This window comes from Colletotrichum karsti (genome assembly GCF_011947395.1).
Source record: "Colletotrichum karsti strain CkLH20 chromosome Unknown Scaffold32, whole genome shotgun sequence".
NCBI classification, from domain to species: Eukaryota; Fungi; Ascomycota; class Sordariomycetes; order Glomerellales; family Glomerellaceae; genus Colletotrichum; species Colletotrichum karsti.
Window position 1 is genome coordinate 252,418 of NW_024065932.1, and position 17,609 is coordinate 270,026.

Sequence of the window (17,609 nt, forward strand, 5' to 3'; positions counted from 1 at the left end):
TTGTATGATGATGGTGGAATTGACTACAGCACATTAATCGTTCGTTGACCTCGGGGGTATGGACCATCGGCAACGTAAATACCTGACCGATAAGGAGACCGTGAAGCCGGGGAACCTAAGCCCATGCTGTCGTCGTTTTATCAACCGTATATCTAGAGCTTTCTACTGTTACATGAGATACAAAACATGTATATGGGTTTCTCATTTGGGTTTGGCACGGCATCAGTTGCGAAATCGGTTGAGGTTTAGAATGTTCGGACTTGGCAAAAGAGGAGACGTGTGGGCAAGCAGTATAAAATAGTCGAAGTTGAGACTTATACAGCAAGTAAAGTATGTTCCGTATTTTCAGAAATTCAGAATATTCAACGTTCAAGAACTCTCGGCACTTCTTGCAGACTTTGACTGGTGGGAGTTATCCAGTTAGTTTTTTCCACTAACAGTTCAAGTTTGAGTGCAGAAGACAGCCAAGAGAACATCTCTCATCAGATGTCATCAAATCTAATACTTTTTCATGTGAGCACATGACAGAGTCATGTCATAGCGATGGAGATATGACATGGACTCATTATGAATGGAAAAAAGGGAACAACAATACTACAGGCATTCTACTGCAGGTACTCTCGCGAATGCATCGTTTCCTGTTCTCACAGCTGCAGCAAGGAGTTGCTGGCGGTCGGCGGGGCGCTCGGAGCAAGTGAGCAGCAGCGAGGACGGGATTCTGCCCGCTAGCGGGGCACGCCAACCGCTAGCGCGTCGCGTCGGCGGGAACACGTCCGCTGAAGATTGAAAATGCCCGCTGAGCCGGCAGACAGGGGCTTGGTGATGGCGGTGAAAAAGCTCCATGAACGAACGGATCAGCGCGTTCCCGACCGCGTGAGATGTGATACCTCTCTTCTTTGGGCGAGTGATTCCACCGTCAAGCCCAATTTTATGACGCCCGTCTGTTCAAGAAGGGAAATGGGCGACGCAGGCTAACCCGAGACATCACTGACCATCGCCGGTCGCAATCAGAATCGGGCGACTCGGCCAGGGAGCGACGTCGTTTCTGGAATCGACGATGGCTCTCGCTGCGCCTGGTCCTTAAGAGTCGTAGTGCCCTCGTGCCGATACACAATCCGGGATGATTTTGGTTCTTTGTAGGATTGGATGTCAAAAGTTGGTTCTTGAACCATGATTGCCCGGAGTTTTTGTTGGTTCAGGGCGTGTTCGGGGAGATTATCGACCAGGGCTCCAATAACGACAAAAGTTTAAATCGCGGGGTTGGATCCGGAAAGGAGAGGGCATGCCGACGTGGCCCCCGACCCCGATATTGAAGGTGAGTGCAACAAGCATTTGGTGTTTATTTTTTCCACTCAGTCCAGGCTTTTCGAGACACCATGTGGTGTCATGTTTCGGTTTGCATCCTGGAAGATGTGTCGACTGTGCTGGGATGACAGCGACGGGAAGCCACATGGTTGGCGAAAGGGTGCCGCGATGAAAAGGAAGGCGCGGTGGTCAGTGAGGAAGGCAACGATGGTAGTCCCTGCCTCACGTCCCCCGTCAATGTCGCACTTGCCCGATTCTTGTTTGTTTGCGGTTCAGGTGCCACCCCATCAGGAAAAACTTTACTTGGACCGCATCCTGCCCTTTCCCATCGTGTCTTCAACTTCACCTCTTCATCGCAATACCGAATCGGCTCATCACTAACGAAGACAAGTACTAAACGATAAAAACATATGTCGAAAGAGAAAGGCCGTACAGATTGTTCGCTATCGTGCTACTCATACATGACCGATTCCAAACATTTTCCAAGTCCACAAACAGAGAAATACAACGCCAAGGAAATTACACGCGCCAGTGAGGCAGCCATCGACGAGAACACGCTGGGACGCTCAAGTCATAACATCGTTACCGAAACCGCTTATTTCTTCTTCCCGCCACGAAGGGCAGTCGTCAAGCTGCCGAGACCAAGGCCTTCGAGCACACGATTGAGTCCCAAAGTGCCCAACAGGCCATCAACAATACCGCCGAGACCAAGACCGCCAAGAAGGCGGCCAACGAGGTTGAGAACACCGGCCAACAGGAGACCGACGGCAGCGAGGATTTGGCCAAGAGGCTCGGTGAGGAGACCCCAGAGGGGGTTCAACTCCTTCTTGGCGTGAGGCATGTCGTCGATCTTACGCTTAGCAGCGTCGACAGTCTCGGTGATGGAGCCAGTCAACTGGAAACGTTGTTAGTATCGTTGTCAAGTGTTAGGATCGTGGTTGTTACTTACCTCCTTCAGGACCTCGGCGAGGTGGTGCTCCTCGGGAGAAGCCTCGCGAGTACCAGCTCTGTGCTTGGCGTTGCGCTGGATTCTGCCATCGGGGTCAAGAGCACGAACGCTGCCGTTCAACTCGCTCAGGATCTTGCCACCCTCCTCGATGAGAGGCTTGACATCCTTGACGAGCTGCTCCTCATCAAGCTCCTCCTTGGGGGTGCGCTCGGCCTTCTCGACCTTCTGCGTAATCATCTTGCAGATGGGACGCATACGGTCAAGACCTTGCTCGATGACGGCACCAAGAGATCTCGCCAACTTGCGGTCAGCCTCAGCCTCCTCGCGGGCCTTGACTTCGGCGGGATCCTCCTCAGGCTCCTCAACCTCGGGCTCTGGAATGTCCTCGATCAGCGAGCAGTGGCCGACAGTGCGACCCTTGGAATCGACAACATCTCCGTCGTCATCAATCTCCTTGCCAGCGCAGATGGACAGTTCGCCAGTGGTGAGCTTGCCGATGATGTTTCCATCCTCGTCGTTAACCTCACCCTGGCGGTTGACCTTGCGACCAGCCATGGGACCCTTCTTCTTCTCGACCTCAGGCTCGGGCTCAGGCTCCCAGCGCTCGGCCTTGCCAAGCTGGTTACCGTTGCGGTCCAGGATGTCTCCATCCTCGTCGACGGCACGGCCGAAAAGAACCTTAGGGTCACCGTGGGTCAGGCGACCGACAATGTCGCCGCCGGGCGTAACGACATGGCCCTCCTTGTTGACGGTGCAGCCAGGAAGCTCGGCGAAAGGGCCCTCCTTGAAGCCTTCGCGCTCACCCTCGGGCACCAGCTCAGCCTTGCCGAGGATGTCGCCGGACTCGCTGCGGATGTTACCCTCCTTGTCGCACATGCGACCGACAAGGCGCTTGATGTCGCCCTCGATCACACGGCCAAAGATGGTGCCGTTGGTGTCAACGACGTTGCCGGCCTTGTTGACACGCTTGCCAGCAAGGATGGAACGGTCAATGACGACCTCCGGCTCCGGTTCGGGTTCCGCTTCGGGCTCGGGCTCCCATCGCTCGGCCTTGCCGATGGTGTTGCCGCTGCGGTCGAGGATGTCACCATCGTCGTCGACCTTCTTGCCCTTGAGCTTCTTCGGGTCGCCGTCAATGACGCGACCGACAATCTGACCCTCGTAGTAGACATTGCCGTCAGACTCGACAGTAGCGCCGGGGAAGTCTTCAAACGGAGCGGGCTCGCTGAGCTCCTCACGCTCAGTCTCAGGGATGGGCTCGGCCTGGCCAATGACCTTGCCAGAATCGTTCCAGATCTCACCCTTCTCGTTAGCCCTGCGGCCTACGAGATGCTTGAGAATGCCGGAGACGACGCGACCAATGGCTTCACCCTTGTCGTTGACGAGGTTGCCTGCCTTGTTGACCTTGGCACCCTTGAGGACGGAGTAGTCGATAGTGTCCTTCAACAACTCCTCAGCAACCTCAGTCTTGAGCTCGGCCTTGCCAATGATGCTGCCTCGCTCGTTGACGATGTTGCCCTCGGCATCAATGACGTGTCCAGCCAAGTCGGCAGGGTCACCGTCGGCGACTCTACCAATGGAGGCGTCTTGGAAGATAATCTTGCCCTCGTCATCGACTTCCGCGCCAGGGAACTTCTCGAAAGGCTTGAGAAGCTTGTCACCGGCAACCGTGACGGTTCGCTGATCCTCGGGGATGGCGGAGCGGATTGTGCTGAGAACGCTGCGGGTGTCCTCCTTGATCTGGGACTTGCCAGTCTGTCCGGTCTGACCAGTCTGAGCGGTCTTGATGGTCTCGCCGGCCTCGGTAGCCGGGACTTCGCCAGTCTGCGCATCCTCGGGCAACTGGGACTGGGGGTAGTCGCCAGTCTCCGCCTCATCGGCTGGGAGCTGAGACTGGTTGGCGAAATCAGTGACGTTGGTGCCCTGCAAGCCCTCGGGGAGTCTGGAGATCAGGTCCGTGGGTAGCTTGGACATCTCCTCGAAAGGAATCTGGGATACTGGGATGTCGGCCGTCTGCAAGTCTTCGGGAAGTTCGCTCTTGAGGTCGAATGGGATCTGGGAGACGGGGATGTCGAGAGTTGCAATGTCATCAGGGACACGCGACTTGAAGTCATCGTAGTACTCATCGTCATCTTGGAATGTGACGGTGGGGGCCTTGTCGGTGGGAGCCTTCTCGGTGCCAGCGGCATCGGTGAAGGGAATCTGAGAAACTGGGATGTCGGCCGTGGCCCTCTCAGTGGTGTTGTCGTCGTTGTCAACCGTGCGGGTCTTCTCGGTGGCGGTCTTCTCGGTGGGAGCCCTCTCGGTGCCTTCGGCATCAGTGAAGGGAATCTGGGAGACGGGGATGTCGGCTGTGGCCCTCTCAGTGGCATCGTCGCCGACCGTTGGGGTCTTCTGAGTTGCATCTTCTCTGTACGACTCGGCCTGTTCGGTCGCATCGTCCTGGAAGTCCTGGGGTCTCGCGGTGCCAGTGTCGTCATCTTCGTACGGTTCCGGCTCAACCTCGTTGAGGTCTGACTGAGACTTGTCGCCAACAGTGGAGGGTGCTGTAAGCTCAGTCTTGTCAGCTTGGGATGGTTCAGTCTCCGATTGGGTGTTGTCTCCGGTGGTGAGCTTGCCATTGAGTTCTTGAGGGGTGTTGTCCTGGAGGTTCACGGGTGCAACCTCTGAGGTCTTGTCGTTGACTTCGAAAAGGCTCCTCTTCGCGTCCTCGGTGAGGGAAATCTTGTCCTCCGGGTCGTCTGGCCTGTTGGAGAGAAGCTGGGTGAGCTTCTCGTCCTTCTCGGTGACGTTGTCGTCATGCTCCAAGGGCTCGGTGCCGCCCAAGACACCTCCAAGAAGTCCGGACTGCTCGCCTTCCTTCTCGCTCTTGCCGCCGACCACACTGCCAAGTGTACCGCCGAGGATGCCGGATTGCGACTTCTGGTCCTGGCCGCCAAGGACACCTCCCAAGAGACCGCCCTGACCATCGCCGCCGGTGACGCCGCCGAGAACACCGCCCTGACCTTCACCCAGGCCAATGCCCTTCGTCAGATCACCGACGAGTGGTAGTGTCCTGTTGACGGTCTGAACAGTGCCGTCGACGGTGTCGACGATGCCCTTGACGCCCTTGGTGGCGCCCATGACGCTGAAGCCGCCGCCCTCTTTGCTCTCACCACCAGCGACGCTCTCGGTCAACTCGCCCAGGGGCAGAGCCTTGCCGATGACACCGCCGTCCTTGCCGATGATGTCGCCGGTCGCCGTCACGACGTTGCCGACGAGGTCGCCAGCTTCGCCTTCCGTAACCTTACCGACGGTCTTGCCGGTCTCGTCAACTACCTCGCCCGTCTTGCCAATGACGCCGGCAACGAGGTTCTCGCCATGGTCTTGAATATCTTGCTCGACCGAATATGCTGCATCGTGTCAGTCGCCAACTCGAGTGAACTTGGTGAGTCTGGGATACCCACTTGACTTCTTATCTTCTCCCTTCCCCCATCCACCGGGCATGCTGCTTCCTGATTTCGAGGCAGCACCAGCCATGACGTCTGTACGATGTCTGAGAAAGAGTAGATTATTGTTTGGGTATTGTGACATAAGTGGGCTAATAGTTTGAAAAGGTATAGTGGCCCATGAGATGAAAGCTTTGAATTGAGATTCGAAAAGTCAAAACTCAGCACAATCACCTGCCGGTCGGACGTCTTATACCAGAAATCCTCACACACCAAATCAAGTTTCCAGCTCTACAGCCTCACCAAAACTTACGTCAAGGGGAGCTCAAGCTCGAGGAGCTCTCCCTGAAGCTCTGGCCTGCTCGCGCCACAGAGTGACTTCATGGGGGGAATAGAGGCCGGCTCGTGTGCCGTCTATCATGACGCAAAGCCACACTCGTCCGAGCACTCGAACGTACTCGAAAGGGGTTGACAGACTCTGGATCCCAGTCTCATGACGCAAGTTGACTTTCAAAAGACAGCTGCACCTTGGGAGATGGTGTGACAGTCTGCTAGTCGGGCTTGCTGCCATTGGCTCTCGAGTTGGATCGCCCGGCCTCTTTCTTGGAGCTTCCCAGTTGGTGTGGCTAGTGCATCCCGGGGCCCTCCCTGCTCTGCATCATTCATTCGTCAGATCCCCCACCAGCTTCACCCCGGACCCGTCCAACCTGCCCTCCCAACTTTCTTTTGCAAATGAGGATCGCGAAGTTCACGAAGGCTGGCCTGCTGTCGTGCAGTTTTCCATGCACAACCAACGTCATGACGCTCTCCGAAACGCGTACGCCGGCCTCCCATTCGCCACGCTCTGGAATCACCCGAATCACTTGCCGCGTCTATGCGCCCGCTCGCATTTGGGGTTCTGGACCTCACCCGCCTTTCAGCCTTACTGGCAGTTCAACGGGGGTCTCAGAAGCGCACGTTTATCCAAGTCATGTATTGCCTAATCCGGATCCCATTGGAACGACGACTTACTCCTGGCCTATCACAACCGCCTCGCCGCCGTCTGAACGCCGCCGCATGCTAGCATCTATAGAACCATTCCAGAACTCCATGATCGACGTCCATCCAAGCTCCAAAATACCGTCAACATTCTCATCCAGTTCCGATATGGATATTTGGGACCCCGCCACCGTTGAACACCGTTGGAATCTTGATAATCAGCTGGATGCCATCGTGAGTCGACTTAACGTCCATGAACACCTCAGACGGGCTGGGAGCAGACGACGGTTTAGGTCGACCACAGCTACAGTTCTGATCCGCCTGAGGGTTGTTTGCTGGGCGAGCACCGTGAGAGTGCTGCCCACCAGTCTGGCCCGGTTTCTGAACCGACTTGGCCATGTGAGCGCCGTCGAAATGCCCGACGACGTTATTGTTGCTGTCGAGAATGTTGCCCATATGGTCTACTTTCAGCCCTTCACCCATGCCTTGGATGGGCTGGGGAGATGGAGGCGCTGGTGGAATAGTGTCGTTCTCTGCGACGTAGCCGACAACCTCGCCGTCCTCGCTGAAGATCTCACCAGTCACGGAGACGGGTCGTCCGATCATCGAGGGAAGGTCGCCTTCGACACGACCCAAGACCTGGCCATTCCAGTCCAAAATGTTTCCGAACTCATCGACATACTTTCCGTCCAAGCCTTGCGCTAGGTCGGCGAGATTGGGTGGTATCGTCAGGCCAGACGCTACAGGGGTGACCTTGGGTATATTGATAGGAGCATTCTTTCCTTCCGGCTCCTTGCCTTTGGGACTGGAAGCGCCGGGCGATGTCTCCTTGGACTCTTTCGAGTCCTGTGTGCCTTCATCCGTGCGGCTGTCTGTAGTGTCTGCAGTATCTGCTGAGGATGTCGGCGGTGCCTTGTGTGCGCTTTGTCCCTGTGTCGAAGAGCTCCTAATCGGTATGGGTATCTCCCGCGAGAGATGAAAAGGCCCGCCTTGCTGCGGCTGTGGGGTGCTCGCGTTGCTGCTTCGACGAGGGGGAGGTTGCGGAGGATTGGTTTCAGGCGGAGGAGCAGGTGAGCCAGGTGCTCGGGACGACGAGTTCAGACGGGGCAGAGGCGGGCGTACGTTGCGCCGAGGCACCTCTTCCACCCCGGCATCGTCGTCTTCGACTTCGACGACCTCATACTCGTCGTGCCGGGAGGCGTGTTCCGGATCGCCGTCTGATGCAGGCCGAGGCCCGGTACGCTGCATAGTGTGCGACGAGGGTTGTTCGTTTTCGGGGACGGTCTTTTGCAGACTCCGTGGTACGGTCGACGTCGATGCTGGGCTCTCGCGTGGTTTGTCGAATTGAGTTGTGGGGGGAATCGGCTGAGTAGGAGGGGATGCCGTCATCATTGGACAGTCCCTGAAGGTCGTCTGCACAAGATCATTTGGCGTCAGCTGGGTCTCGCCGGCGAGGTGAGGGGGAACATGGCCAGGATGGCCGGGACAAGGCCAACTGCGAGAAAGAAAGGAGAAAGGCACCCACCTGCAGATCGCCTTGCTTCGGGAATCAGCTGTTGGAATCGACTCCGATCAAGAGACTGTGCTGAGATGTGCTTTTCTCGGTGCACCCCTCGAGCAGCAACCACGCGGACGGGGCTTATCTGCTCTGGCAGACTGGTAGAGGAGGTTGAGCAACGCGGCCAGCGCTTCTGCAAGGTCTGCAAAGCCTGCTAGGCAGAGGGGGTCGGTCTTGTCGTTGTGACGTCAGATGGACGAGTTGATGAGGGTGGGTTCTCCGCTGCCGTGACAGATGCTGGGGCAGCTTGGGGTTCCAGAACTGGCGAACGGGGCGACGGTTCACCTTGTCAGGATGTTGTACAAGGGTGATGGGATCAAGTACTTGTCGAACCGAGATCTGTCGTCTCCACTGGCTCCAGACACACGCAAACGTCTCCACCGGGTACTTCGGAGAACAACGAGAAGAAGCAAGCGTGGGAGGGATTGTCGACGGGTGGTGAAGATGGCAGGATGGAAACCAGACAAGACTCCGAAAGAGGCGCCGGCACAACGCTGAGATTGGAGGACAAAAGGTCCGACAAGTCAACCAAAGCCTGTTTTCTTGTCGAGACCTGAACGACTGTGCGAGTAGCCGTGCTCCTGAGTGGTCGGGCTCGCTTCTACGCTCTGTACTGTGCAGACGGAACGCACGGCTAACCGTCAACAGAATCCTGGGAGAAGCAAAGGACGGAGGGCTAGGCGGATAGTTGCGCAAACTGCAGCGCTACCCCGGCCGGAATTTGGCGTCGAGATGCTCTTCTTCAGGCTTCAGCTATGCAGAAGCTTGGAGGGAAAGAGCCAGACACTGCGAAGAAGGCGGCAGACACCGACAGACCGACGGCGAATTAGCAGACTTCAGATGTGGCTCACCAGGTGATCAGCTTCATCACAACTTCGGGCTGGCGTTATGCCCGGGACAGCTTCACCAGGCCTCAGAGACGTCTCGAGTTTTCAAGACAGTGCCCGAGATATGCCTTAACGGAGGGCGGCTATTATGCTGATCTCGATGGTTTCCAGAGGGGGCAATGAAGTGCAAGAGGCGAAAAGTCGACGAGAGCCCAGAACGAGGGAAATGAGACGGGAGCGAACGATCGGCGCAAAACGTACTCGGCAGGTGGCTTGACGATTGAGACTGGTTGGCCGTCGGTTAAGAGGCACACCTCACGAACGGAAGCGGTCCGCGGTGAGTGGCTGATGGCCTCATCCGATGTGCCGGGATACGACGCAAGAATTTCCTATTCAACGCCAGCGTTTCCACCGTTTTGTTCCCCGCCGCAGCGGTCGAGACGGTACTGTGGATTCCTTCTTCCTTGGGTGGCATTGACATTCTCGGTGGGGGAGCAGGGGGGCCCGTTCCACCGTTACATTGGGCGACGGGCAGGCACTCACACTTCCACACTGACCAAGTTACATCGCATCATGTGGCGGCGACGACGCGTCGACATTGGACGAGATAGGAAGCCCGAAGCCGGCGTGTGGCTGGAGAGTTTGTTACGAGTTTCCGGACCTTCTCTGGCAAAGTTTTCTTTCTTTTTTTCTTGAGTTTTCCGGTGAGTGCCAGAGGTAGAGAGGCTGATGCCAGGATTCCGGCATGATCCTGTCAAAAAGCTTCAGCCATGAATGAGGTGTCTTTTAGCAGCAAGACTAACACCAAAGCCAGGAGGAAAAGCGGCATCAAAAGCAAGGCACAGAGAAGAGCACCCGCAGTAGCCTCAAGCGCCGTTGATTTGGCACGTGTGGCTAGTCGCTCTTCAGCCCCCTCCGTTAATGCCTTCCGATGACACTAGCCTCTTGACGGAATGGACAATGTGCTTGTTCTGTTGGAGGGTGGACTCGACCCCACAGTCTCATTGGAGATTCGCCCCATTCATAAGATCAACGGCACCAAAGGAAGCGTGAAACGTTATGAGGCTAGGCGAAAGAAGACTGGCGCTATGGACGGTTGATTGTCACCGTCTCCGCCGATTCCGCCATTTCGCGTGCTTGACGGCGGTTGTCAACACACATGGACTATGCTAGCTTCCATGTCTGCTCCGCACGGAGTCTGGCAATTAGCGGTGGCTGAGAGCACTGATGGTGTGCTGAAACCGACTACATGCGCTGAAGTGGTCTGCGCCCAAGTGCCAGCGTTGACTCTGACGACAAGATTTGGCAAGTTGGTGGGCAATCACGACGGGAATGTTGCAGTGTGCAGCGAGGAGACATGTGAGATGTGTCTTGATCAAATTCCATTCGTTAAAACTGTTTAGAATGCTTTGGCTAACGTCGAATAGGATACCCATAAAACTTTCCCGAAATAGCGTCCGTATCTCATGATGTCGGTGATGCACAACTCTTTCATAATACACGCGGCAGATGGATACCAGTAATCTGTCCGTCCACCAACTCCCCCCTACCTGCAGCGCAACCGTTCTCTCGCGGTTGGGCAGCCAGGGTCAACAAAAAGAAACCCACACATTTCCAGCAAACAGCGTCGAAAAACTCGCCCGCTGCATTTCCGCGACTCCGTGTAAAAACCGCCAAAAGATTGATTCCGTTTAAGATTTGTCCCTGGAGAAAAAACGCCTCTCAGTTCCTGATTAAAAGACGAGGAAAAGCCCATTAGCCCATTATGAACTTGGCCTAACTAGCCCGTCCTTGTCTCTCGGTAAGAAAATAGGACAGAACGGGACAGTCTGACGAGAGAAGGGGGGGCCGCATCTGAGGGTAAGGAAAGGGTTAGTACTTACAAGAGAGCCAGCTCAAGATCACCGTGGATGCGCGCCTTGAGCGTGATTTCGATATCGAGGTTGAGGTCGAGGCGGAGCCTCAGGGTATCGCTCTTGTCACCGCCGCCGCCGCCTTGGTTTTGCAGAGCACCGCCGGCTACGTTGCCTAGTGTTTGCTGAGCGCCGCCGGTCACGCCCTGGACCGTTTGGCCGACATCCTGACCGCCGACGGCATCGAGAGGGCCGCTCTGTTGACGCCTTTGCATCTGCCTGCCCTTGTTGCGGTTCTGGCGGCGCTGGGGCTGCTGCTGCTGTTGGGTGTCCTCGGAGGTCTCCTCGTCGGAGGCGTACTTCGTGTTCTTCTCGCGGGGTGAAGACATGCTGACGGTCTATGCGACTTCTTGATGATCAAAGATGGGCTAATGGACTTTTCCCCGTGAAGGTGAATGGGAAATGGAGGGTTTTGAGGATGGTATTATTATGAAGGAAGGTTTGTGAGTGCTTCTTCTAAGATGATCTCGGACGGATGAGTCGTGGATGAGGGTGCAAAATATAACTGATTCCGGACAGTATCCGGAAGCAGTCAAAACAGGATGCAAAAGCTTACACCCTCTTCGGCCGATGAGATCATGTTGGACCCTGGGGGACCCAGGTTTTCCATCTCTCTTGCCTTCACCCCTTCGACTTTTTGCGTCACACCACTCGAGTCTCTGAGTGTTCTGGACCGAAATGACGTTGAAGGAGGGCCAAGCGGCATGCGGAGGGGGGGCGGAATGAATGGGGCGCTGGGGCGTTGGACCTGTCTCATGCTCCCGATGAGCGGTCCCGATCTGCTCTGGCGCCGAGTACTCGTCCGCCTCCTCCTCCACTAACAACGACGAATAACTCATCCCAGGAGCTTCTGATCATCGAGAGGGTGTCCAGCATCCCTGTCAGTTTTTCTTTTCGGATTTGCATCGCAAAGCCTTACTGCAGCCTAGCACGCCCAATCATGCTCACACCACGGGCTCGAGGGTCATCACATTGCCAATGCAGACATGACGCACCATTACTCTATTTTCTGCCGTCAAACAAGCTTCTCGCGGTTCGGTTTGGCCTCGCAAGCTTGCTAGACCCCTTCGCACTGACGACTTACGGGTTCACGGGTTACAGATGCCAACTATCCAAATCCATGCAAGCTGCAGAAAGAAACCTCGGGGAACTGTGCTGCGCGTTGGGTTCTGTTCCGCACGTCCTCTAGAACCTCCTCCAGGTTTCTGTTCTCTCTCTCTCTCTTACACGCCCCCCCTTCTCTCTATCTGTCACTCAGGTCTGTTCTCACGGTTCGGAAAACACTTGGCTAGCTTCACTGGATCAATCTCGAACATACGCGCTCTCAATGCCTAGCGCCATCTGCCGCCTCAAAGCTATCTCTACACATTCGTCCGGCTCGTACCCTTGCCGTAACCTCCCGTCAGGGTCCCAATAGACGGCCCATCTACCGTCTTCCTCCAGGACGGCCACGAACCCCAGACCGCTCCCGCGAAGCATCAAGTGCCGCTCGTCGTCCGTCCAGCCCCAGGGGCCTATGACGTGACCGATGGTGTCCTTACGGCCTCCGTGACGGACCGCGCGGGTGTCTGCGTCGACGTAGATCCAGTTCAGCATGGGCGGGTCGTCGGAGATGGTCGACACCAGCCCGCGGTACTGCTCCTCGCTGGGATAGTTGAAATAGTATCCTGAAAATTTGTGCCCTGGCGCCCGTGCCATGCTATGGTCTATCCAGAGCTGTGGGGCGAGTTCGGCGTGTTAGTCGATCGATGTGGTGTGTGGGTGTTGACTAGTGTAAGTCGTGCGAGCGAGGCTGGGGGAGTGAGTGGGTTGGGATGTGTGTTCGAAGTGGGTGTAGGGGAACGAAGCCGGAGAACGGGGAAAAGAGACAAAAAGCAGGAAAGAGGATGATACAAGGCGTTGATCTTGCAGGAAGGGGATGGATCAACACGAGCAAAGAAAAAGGGGTTCGAAAAACACTTGCCTTGTTCTCGACGAGGACGCAGGGCGCCTCTTCTCGCTTGCCGTCGATGGTCATGGTCGCCGTAAGGCTGAACTTGGCCTGCTCTTTGGCGGCGGCATTCTGCTTCTTTTGCGCGCTCACGGCCTGGCCGGTGCCGATGACTGTGGGGATGGCCGCGATGGCTAGCAAGCCGATGACCATGTTTCGATCTGTTGTGCGCGCAGAGGAGCAAAGGGCAAGGCTGAGGAGGAGGAGGAACCGAGCAAGCGAAGAAGGTTTGTGGAACTGCTGACCAGCTCAACACTCGACAGAAACTCGACAAGCCTCGGGACTCGGAGCTGTCAACCGTGGGTCAAGACCGGGATTTGCTTTTTTTTCTTTTCTTGTCGTCGAGGTATTCAAAAGTCGAGAATTCGCCTTCTACGCGCAACCTCAGATGGACATTTACCGGGTTTGAAGCAAACAGGTTTTGCCTCGGGAAGGCCAAGACAGAGATTTTGGCGCCAACGAAGAAGGGCAGAAATTCCGCGCGCTGTTGCGGTCATCATATGGCACCCCCTTACAGCTTCAAATCATCGGTTGAATGTTTGGTGGTCGATTCACGCCGCGCCGGTCGCCGCGGGATCGAGATGCCCGTTTCGGGAACACCCCTCCTCGTCTCTCTCTCACTCACACACTCCACTCCCCCCCTTGTCTGGGGGTCAGCCCACCCAAACCAAGAGACAACGACACGCCAGCAACGGGCATACCCACGGCGGGTTCCACTCCATCGACGTCCAGACCGTTCTGTTTTTGCAGCTCACTGGGTCTCTATGTCACTGTCACTGCGTGTGCTTAATGACACACCCAAACCCTACGTCATGTTGTTCAGATCTTACTCTGCTTTGACCTCACTCTGTTGGTTGAAGACATAGACATGTTCGGTCACTCGGCCGGTTCGGTCAGGGATAAGCTGAGGTACCCCAGACCACTCTCTCTCTGCTTCACCCCTTCGGCGAAAAAATATGCTGCAGCTCATGCAGACCATGGACCGTTGGAAGCACGTCTACGTCACTCATTCTTCGACCTCTTTTCCATTCTCGATCACTTTCTTTTTGGTCCTGGAAGACCCTGTCGATCGAAAATGGGCGTTCGGACAGGCATGCTCCCAAAATCCTGCTTTCGAAGGTCTCTAATTCTGGTATCCTGTGATATCACACCCGCGGGTCTGGATCCTTCGAGCTCCTCCCACCGCGACTTACACACGCCCGGCATCTACTAGCACCAGCTACCTGACCTGATTACCTACCTAGCTCTCGTTGATTGCTCTCGATCGGTTCCGACCTGCCCTGTCTTGCTTTGCGTCCCCCCTCCCTTGCTGCATAAGCTGGGTCCCCTTTTTTGGCGTACTCATCTCGTTCGTCCTGCCCACACCTATTGCGTCACGGGGTATCAGCCTCGCGCAGGAGCTGTTCTTGTCAGAATGGGGGGTGTGTGTGAGGTAATTGGGGACACATCCCGAAGAAAATCAAGCTTGCGTTCCCTCGTTCCCTCTTTTTTTGTGTTTTGTGATGCGTGCGGATCTGATTTAAGTGTTCGTGTGCCGACATCTTACCTTTTCAACGTTCTTGATGCTCCCTTTTCCCAATTCTGGTTCCCGTAAGGTTCATCATCACTCTTATCTAATCGTCAACACCAACACCAACCAACACAACTCATCTCACCTCACACCTCGGTATCTCATCTCATCGACGCCGAGATACCTCATCACGCATACCTACCTAGCTTCAAGCTAAACCACATTTATGGACGACACAATGGCCAAGAACAAGAACAAGGTATGTGAGATCTCATCTCATTCCAATTGAGGGTCAAAATGAGATATTAACACATCGAAGAAGGGTCAGGCCCAACAGCAGCAGCAGCAACAAGGCGAGGGCTCCAAGCCTGAAGAGACAAAGCCCGAAGGAACAACGCCCGTCGGCGAGTTCGGCAACCCCACGGAGAGCATGGGCAACAGCGACAACGAGAAGAAGGCCGAGGAGAACGCGCCTGGAGGCGTTTCCGAGGAGCAGAAGCCCGAGGAGTCCAAGCCCGAGCAGCAGCAGAAGAGCGAAGAAGAGAAGAAGCCCTTCGGCGAGCAGCAATCACCATCAACAGATGACAAGAAGACCGACGAGAAGCCGACAGACGACAAGACCAAGAAGCCCGAGGACCAACAACAACAAGAGAAAAAACCCGGTCAAGAAGCCGACAAGAAGTCGCAACAGCAGCCCCAGGTCCAGGACGAGGAGCCCGAATCCACCGTCGACAATGACAAGAAACCCGAGCAGCAGTCCAAGGACCAAGACCCCGCAAAGGTGCGCTCGCGAGATTCGGGACGAACCGAGCAGGAGCAAGCCGCCGAGGAGCCTTCCGAGCTGCAGGAGGGTGAGGAGGGCGGCGAATACTACGATGATGAGGAGGGCGGCGAGTACTACGACGACGAAGAGGGTGAGGACGGCGAAGTCTACGATGATGACTACTACTCCGGCGACGACCAGGATGATGAGGAGGGCGATTACTCCGACGAAGACGATTACGACGACGAGGAAGAGGAGGGCGAGGGTTCAGACGCCGCCGCCGCCGACAACTACACGACGACGCAGCCGAAATCTGGCGGTCGCAATCGCGGACAAAACGATCCGTACCAGCGCAACAACCAGATGATGCAGCGCGGCGGGCGCCAGCAGCAGGGCGCCGAGGACAACTACCGCCAGCAGCAGATGATGCAGCAGCAGCAGATGCAACAACAGCAGCAACAGATGCAGCAGGGCGGTGGTGACAGCGGCGGAAAGAACCCGCTCAAGCTCAGGCTCGATCTGAACCTGGATATCGAGATCACGTTGAAGGCTAAGATCCATGGTGATCTGACCCTGGCATTGCTGTAAGTTTTCGACCCTTATTCTGTTAGATTTCGTACACCACCCCCCATCTCCTCTCCTGTATCACACCCTTTTCTCTTTTCTTTCGGATTGTTTGGTCCGTGATCGAACACACGAGAAAGAAATTACATTTCCGGGCGTTTCGAGCAGCCTCTTGAGCGCGACTCGGATATTCTGCCTTTTCTGCCCGTTGCGCTTGGTCTTTCCTCACCTCACGATAATGCGATCTCCGGAATTCGGATGGGGCGCAGTATCGTTTGGGGCTTGAGTCAGGCCCAAGCAGCCACCAGATGCGAAAAGGCTCTTTCCGTTTTGTTTTTCGTGTCTTTCCGCGATCTGCGTTTTGTGCAGCCCGTTTCCTTGTACAACTCACCCTCAGCTACGGAGACGTGGGGCTGCGCTTCCAAGCAACCTGGAAGTTGCCTGCCCGTATCCCGAAGGCTGTGGGGGGGGGCGAGAACGGTGAGGCTGGCGTATCCCGGCGACGGCGCGAGAGTTCGCGACCGTTCCCGTGCGCCGCAGCCGGACCCGAGCGAGCGGTTGGGAAAGACGACGACTTTCTTTCATTTCCGTCTCACCGTTTCGACGGTGTCGGCGTGTTTCGCGCGCGACTCGATGTCAGCGTGACGACACAATTGACTTTTTTCTTCTTCGTCTTCTCCCATGGGGCCGCCATGCTCTGGGTACCATTTCCTTGCGTCATTCGGGTTCGGAAAACAACCATTTCAGAATTGTTCGTAAGGCTAACTGCATAGCGACATGGATTAGTGAGGGACTGTGATCCTGCTTGTTATCGCCCCAAAAAAAGAATAGTCGACATTCTTCGCCGATGTCGACTCGAAAACATCCTCAATATTCAAGATTTTTGTAAAACGGCATGACGGCGAAAGACCATTAGCGTGCGAAGCGCACAGTGACGAGTTTCCTTTGTCGTATCACGGCTTATTTTGAAAGACGACCCCCCCATCGCTTTGGCAGTTTCGGTATCAAGAGAGAGACGGTGTTCGTGTTTGGGCATTTGGTGGAATTGTGGTGTTGTTCCCACAGCGATCGATCGGACTTGTCAGATTTAGCGGCGGATGATCTACTGCCCAGTGTAATTTTAGGCGCCCACAAATGACCAATTTTTATGAATCTGTGTCGTCTCCACCGCATGAGGTGTTCGTGGCCCCGCTGTGTTTGACTCCATCGCGACGCGACGGTAATGCGCAAAACGGTGGAAAGTGACCAAGGTTTCAACTGTTGCTGAATTATCCCGTCGCTTTCGCGTGCCGCCAGTCGCACGACTTCAAAGTTCATATTGTCGTGACCAGTTGCTTTTGTCGCTTCACACCGCTACGTCCATTTGGGGAGCTTTCTCCGACCGTTCAGGTCTCAAACAGAACGCTCCGCGATGCAAGGGCAAGTCCGAGAGCTGTATCCGGCGAGCTGCATTTTGGCGAGCTCGTATGACGCCAGGCGAAGGACTCGGCAAGGCACCCTCCCGTGTCGCTTTCTCACCTCTCTAGAGGTTCGAAACGAAATGTGGCTGGTGAGTCCCGGACAAGATGCGGTATCCGTACCCGTCACGGGTCGTCATTGTTCGAGTATCCGTATCCGCGCGTGTGAGTGTGTGTGGCCCTTCGGTATGCGATCCGCGTCGAATCGGCCGAGTGCAGCATCACGATGCAGTCACAGTGAAGGTGCCAATGCAGTCGACGTCCAATGATGAAACATTTCAGCCTCATCGGGTGCCCACACCGCACGGCAGGCGCTTTGCAGGGGACAAAACCTGTTTTTTCGGTGATGTTGACAGCGGGCGATCGC

General features: G+C 55.8%; 4 protein-coding genes across 4 annotated transcripts; 1 reads left to right on the top strand and 3 right to left on the bottom strand.

The window, feature by feature from the left end:
* Positions 1-1,900: 1,900 nt before the first annotated feature.
* On the bottom strand, positions 1,901-5,773 carry CkaCkLH20_09148 (uncharacterized protein; the record flags this gene model as incomplete). Its single annotated transcript, XM_038891863.1, has 3 exons — positions 1,901-2,200; positions 2,255-5,646; positions 5,701-5,773. 3 exons carry the CDS (start codon positions 5,771-5,773, stop codon positions 1,901-1,903), a joined length of 3,765 nt encoding a protein of 1,254 aa, XP_038742796.1.
* A 1,040-nt stretch (positions 5,774-6,813) lies between these two features.
* CkaCkLH20_09149 (uncharacterized protein) lies at positions 6,814-11,287 on the bottom strand (the record flags this gene model as incomplete). The annotated part of the gene is made up of 2 exons (XM_038891864.1): positions 6,814-8,200; positions 10,929-11,287. 2 exons carry the CDS (start codon positions 11,285-11,287, stop codon positions 6,814-6,816), a joined length of 1,746 nt encoding a protein of 581 aa, XP_038742797.1.
* A 973-nt stretch (positions 11,288-12,260) lies between these two features.
* Positions 12,261-13,101, bottom strand: CkaCkLH20_09150 (uncharacterized protein; the record flags this gene model as incomplete). Its single annotated transcript, XM_038891865.1, has 2 exons — positions 12,261-12,674; positions 12,934-13,101. 2 exons carry the CDS (start codon positions 13,099-13,101, stop codon positions 12,261-12,263), a joined length of 582 nt encoding a protein of 193 aa, XP_038742798.1.
* A 1,583-nt stretch (positions 13,102-14,684) lies between these two features.
* Positions 14,685-15,809, top strand: CkaCkLH20_09151 (uncharacterized protein; the record flags this gene model as incomplete). The annotated part of the gene is made up of 2 exons (XM_038891866.1): positions 14,685-14,717; positions 14,778-15,809. 2 exons carry the CDS (start codon positions 14,685-14,687, stop codon positions 15,807-15,809), a joined length of 1,065 nt encoding a protein of 354 aa, XP_038742799.1.
* Between the last annotated feature and the right edge of the window lie 1,800 nt (positions 15,810-17,609).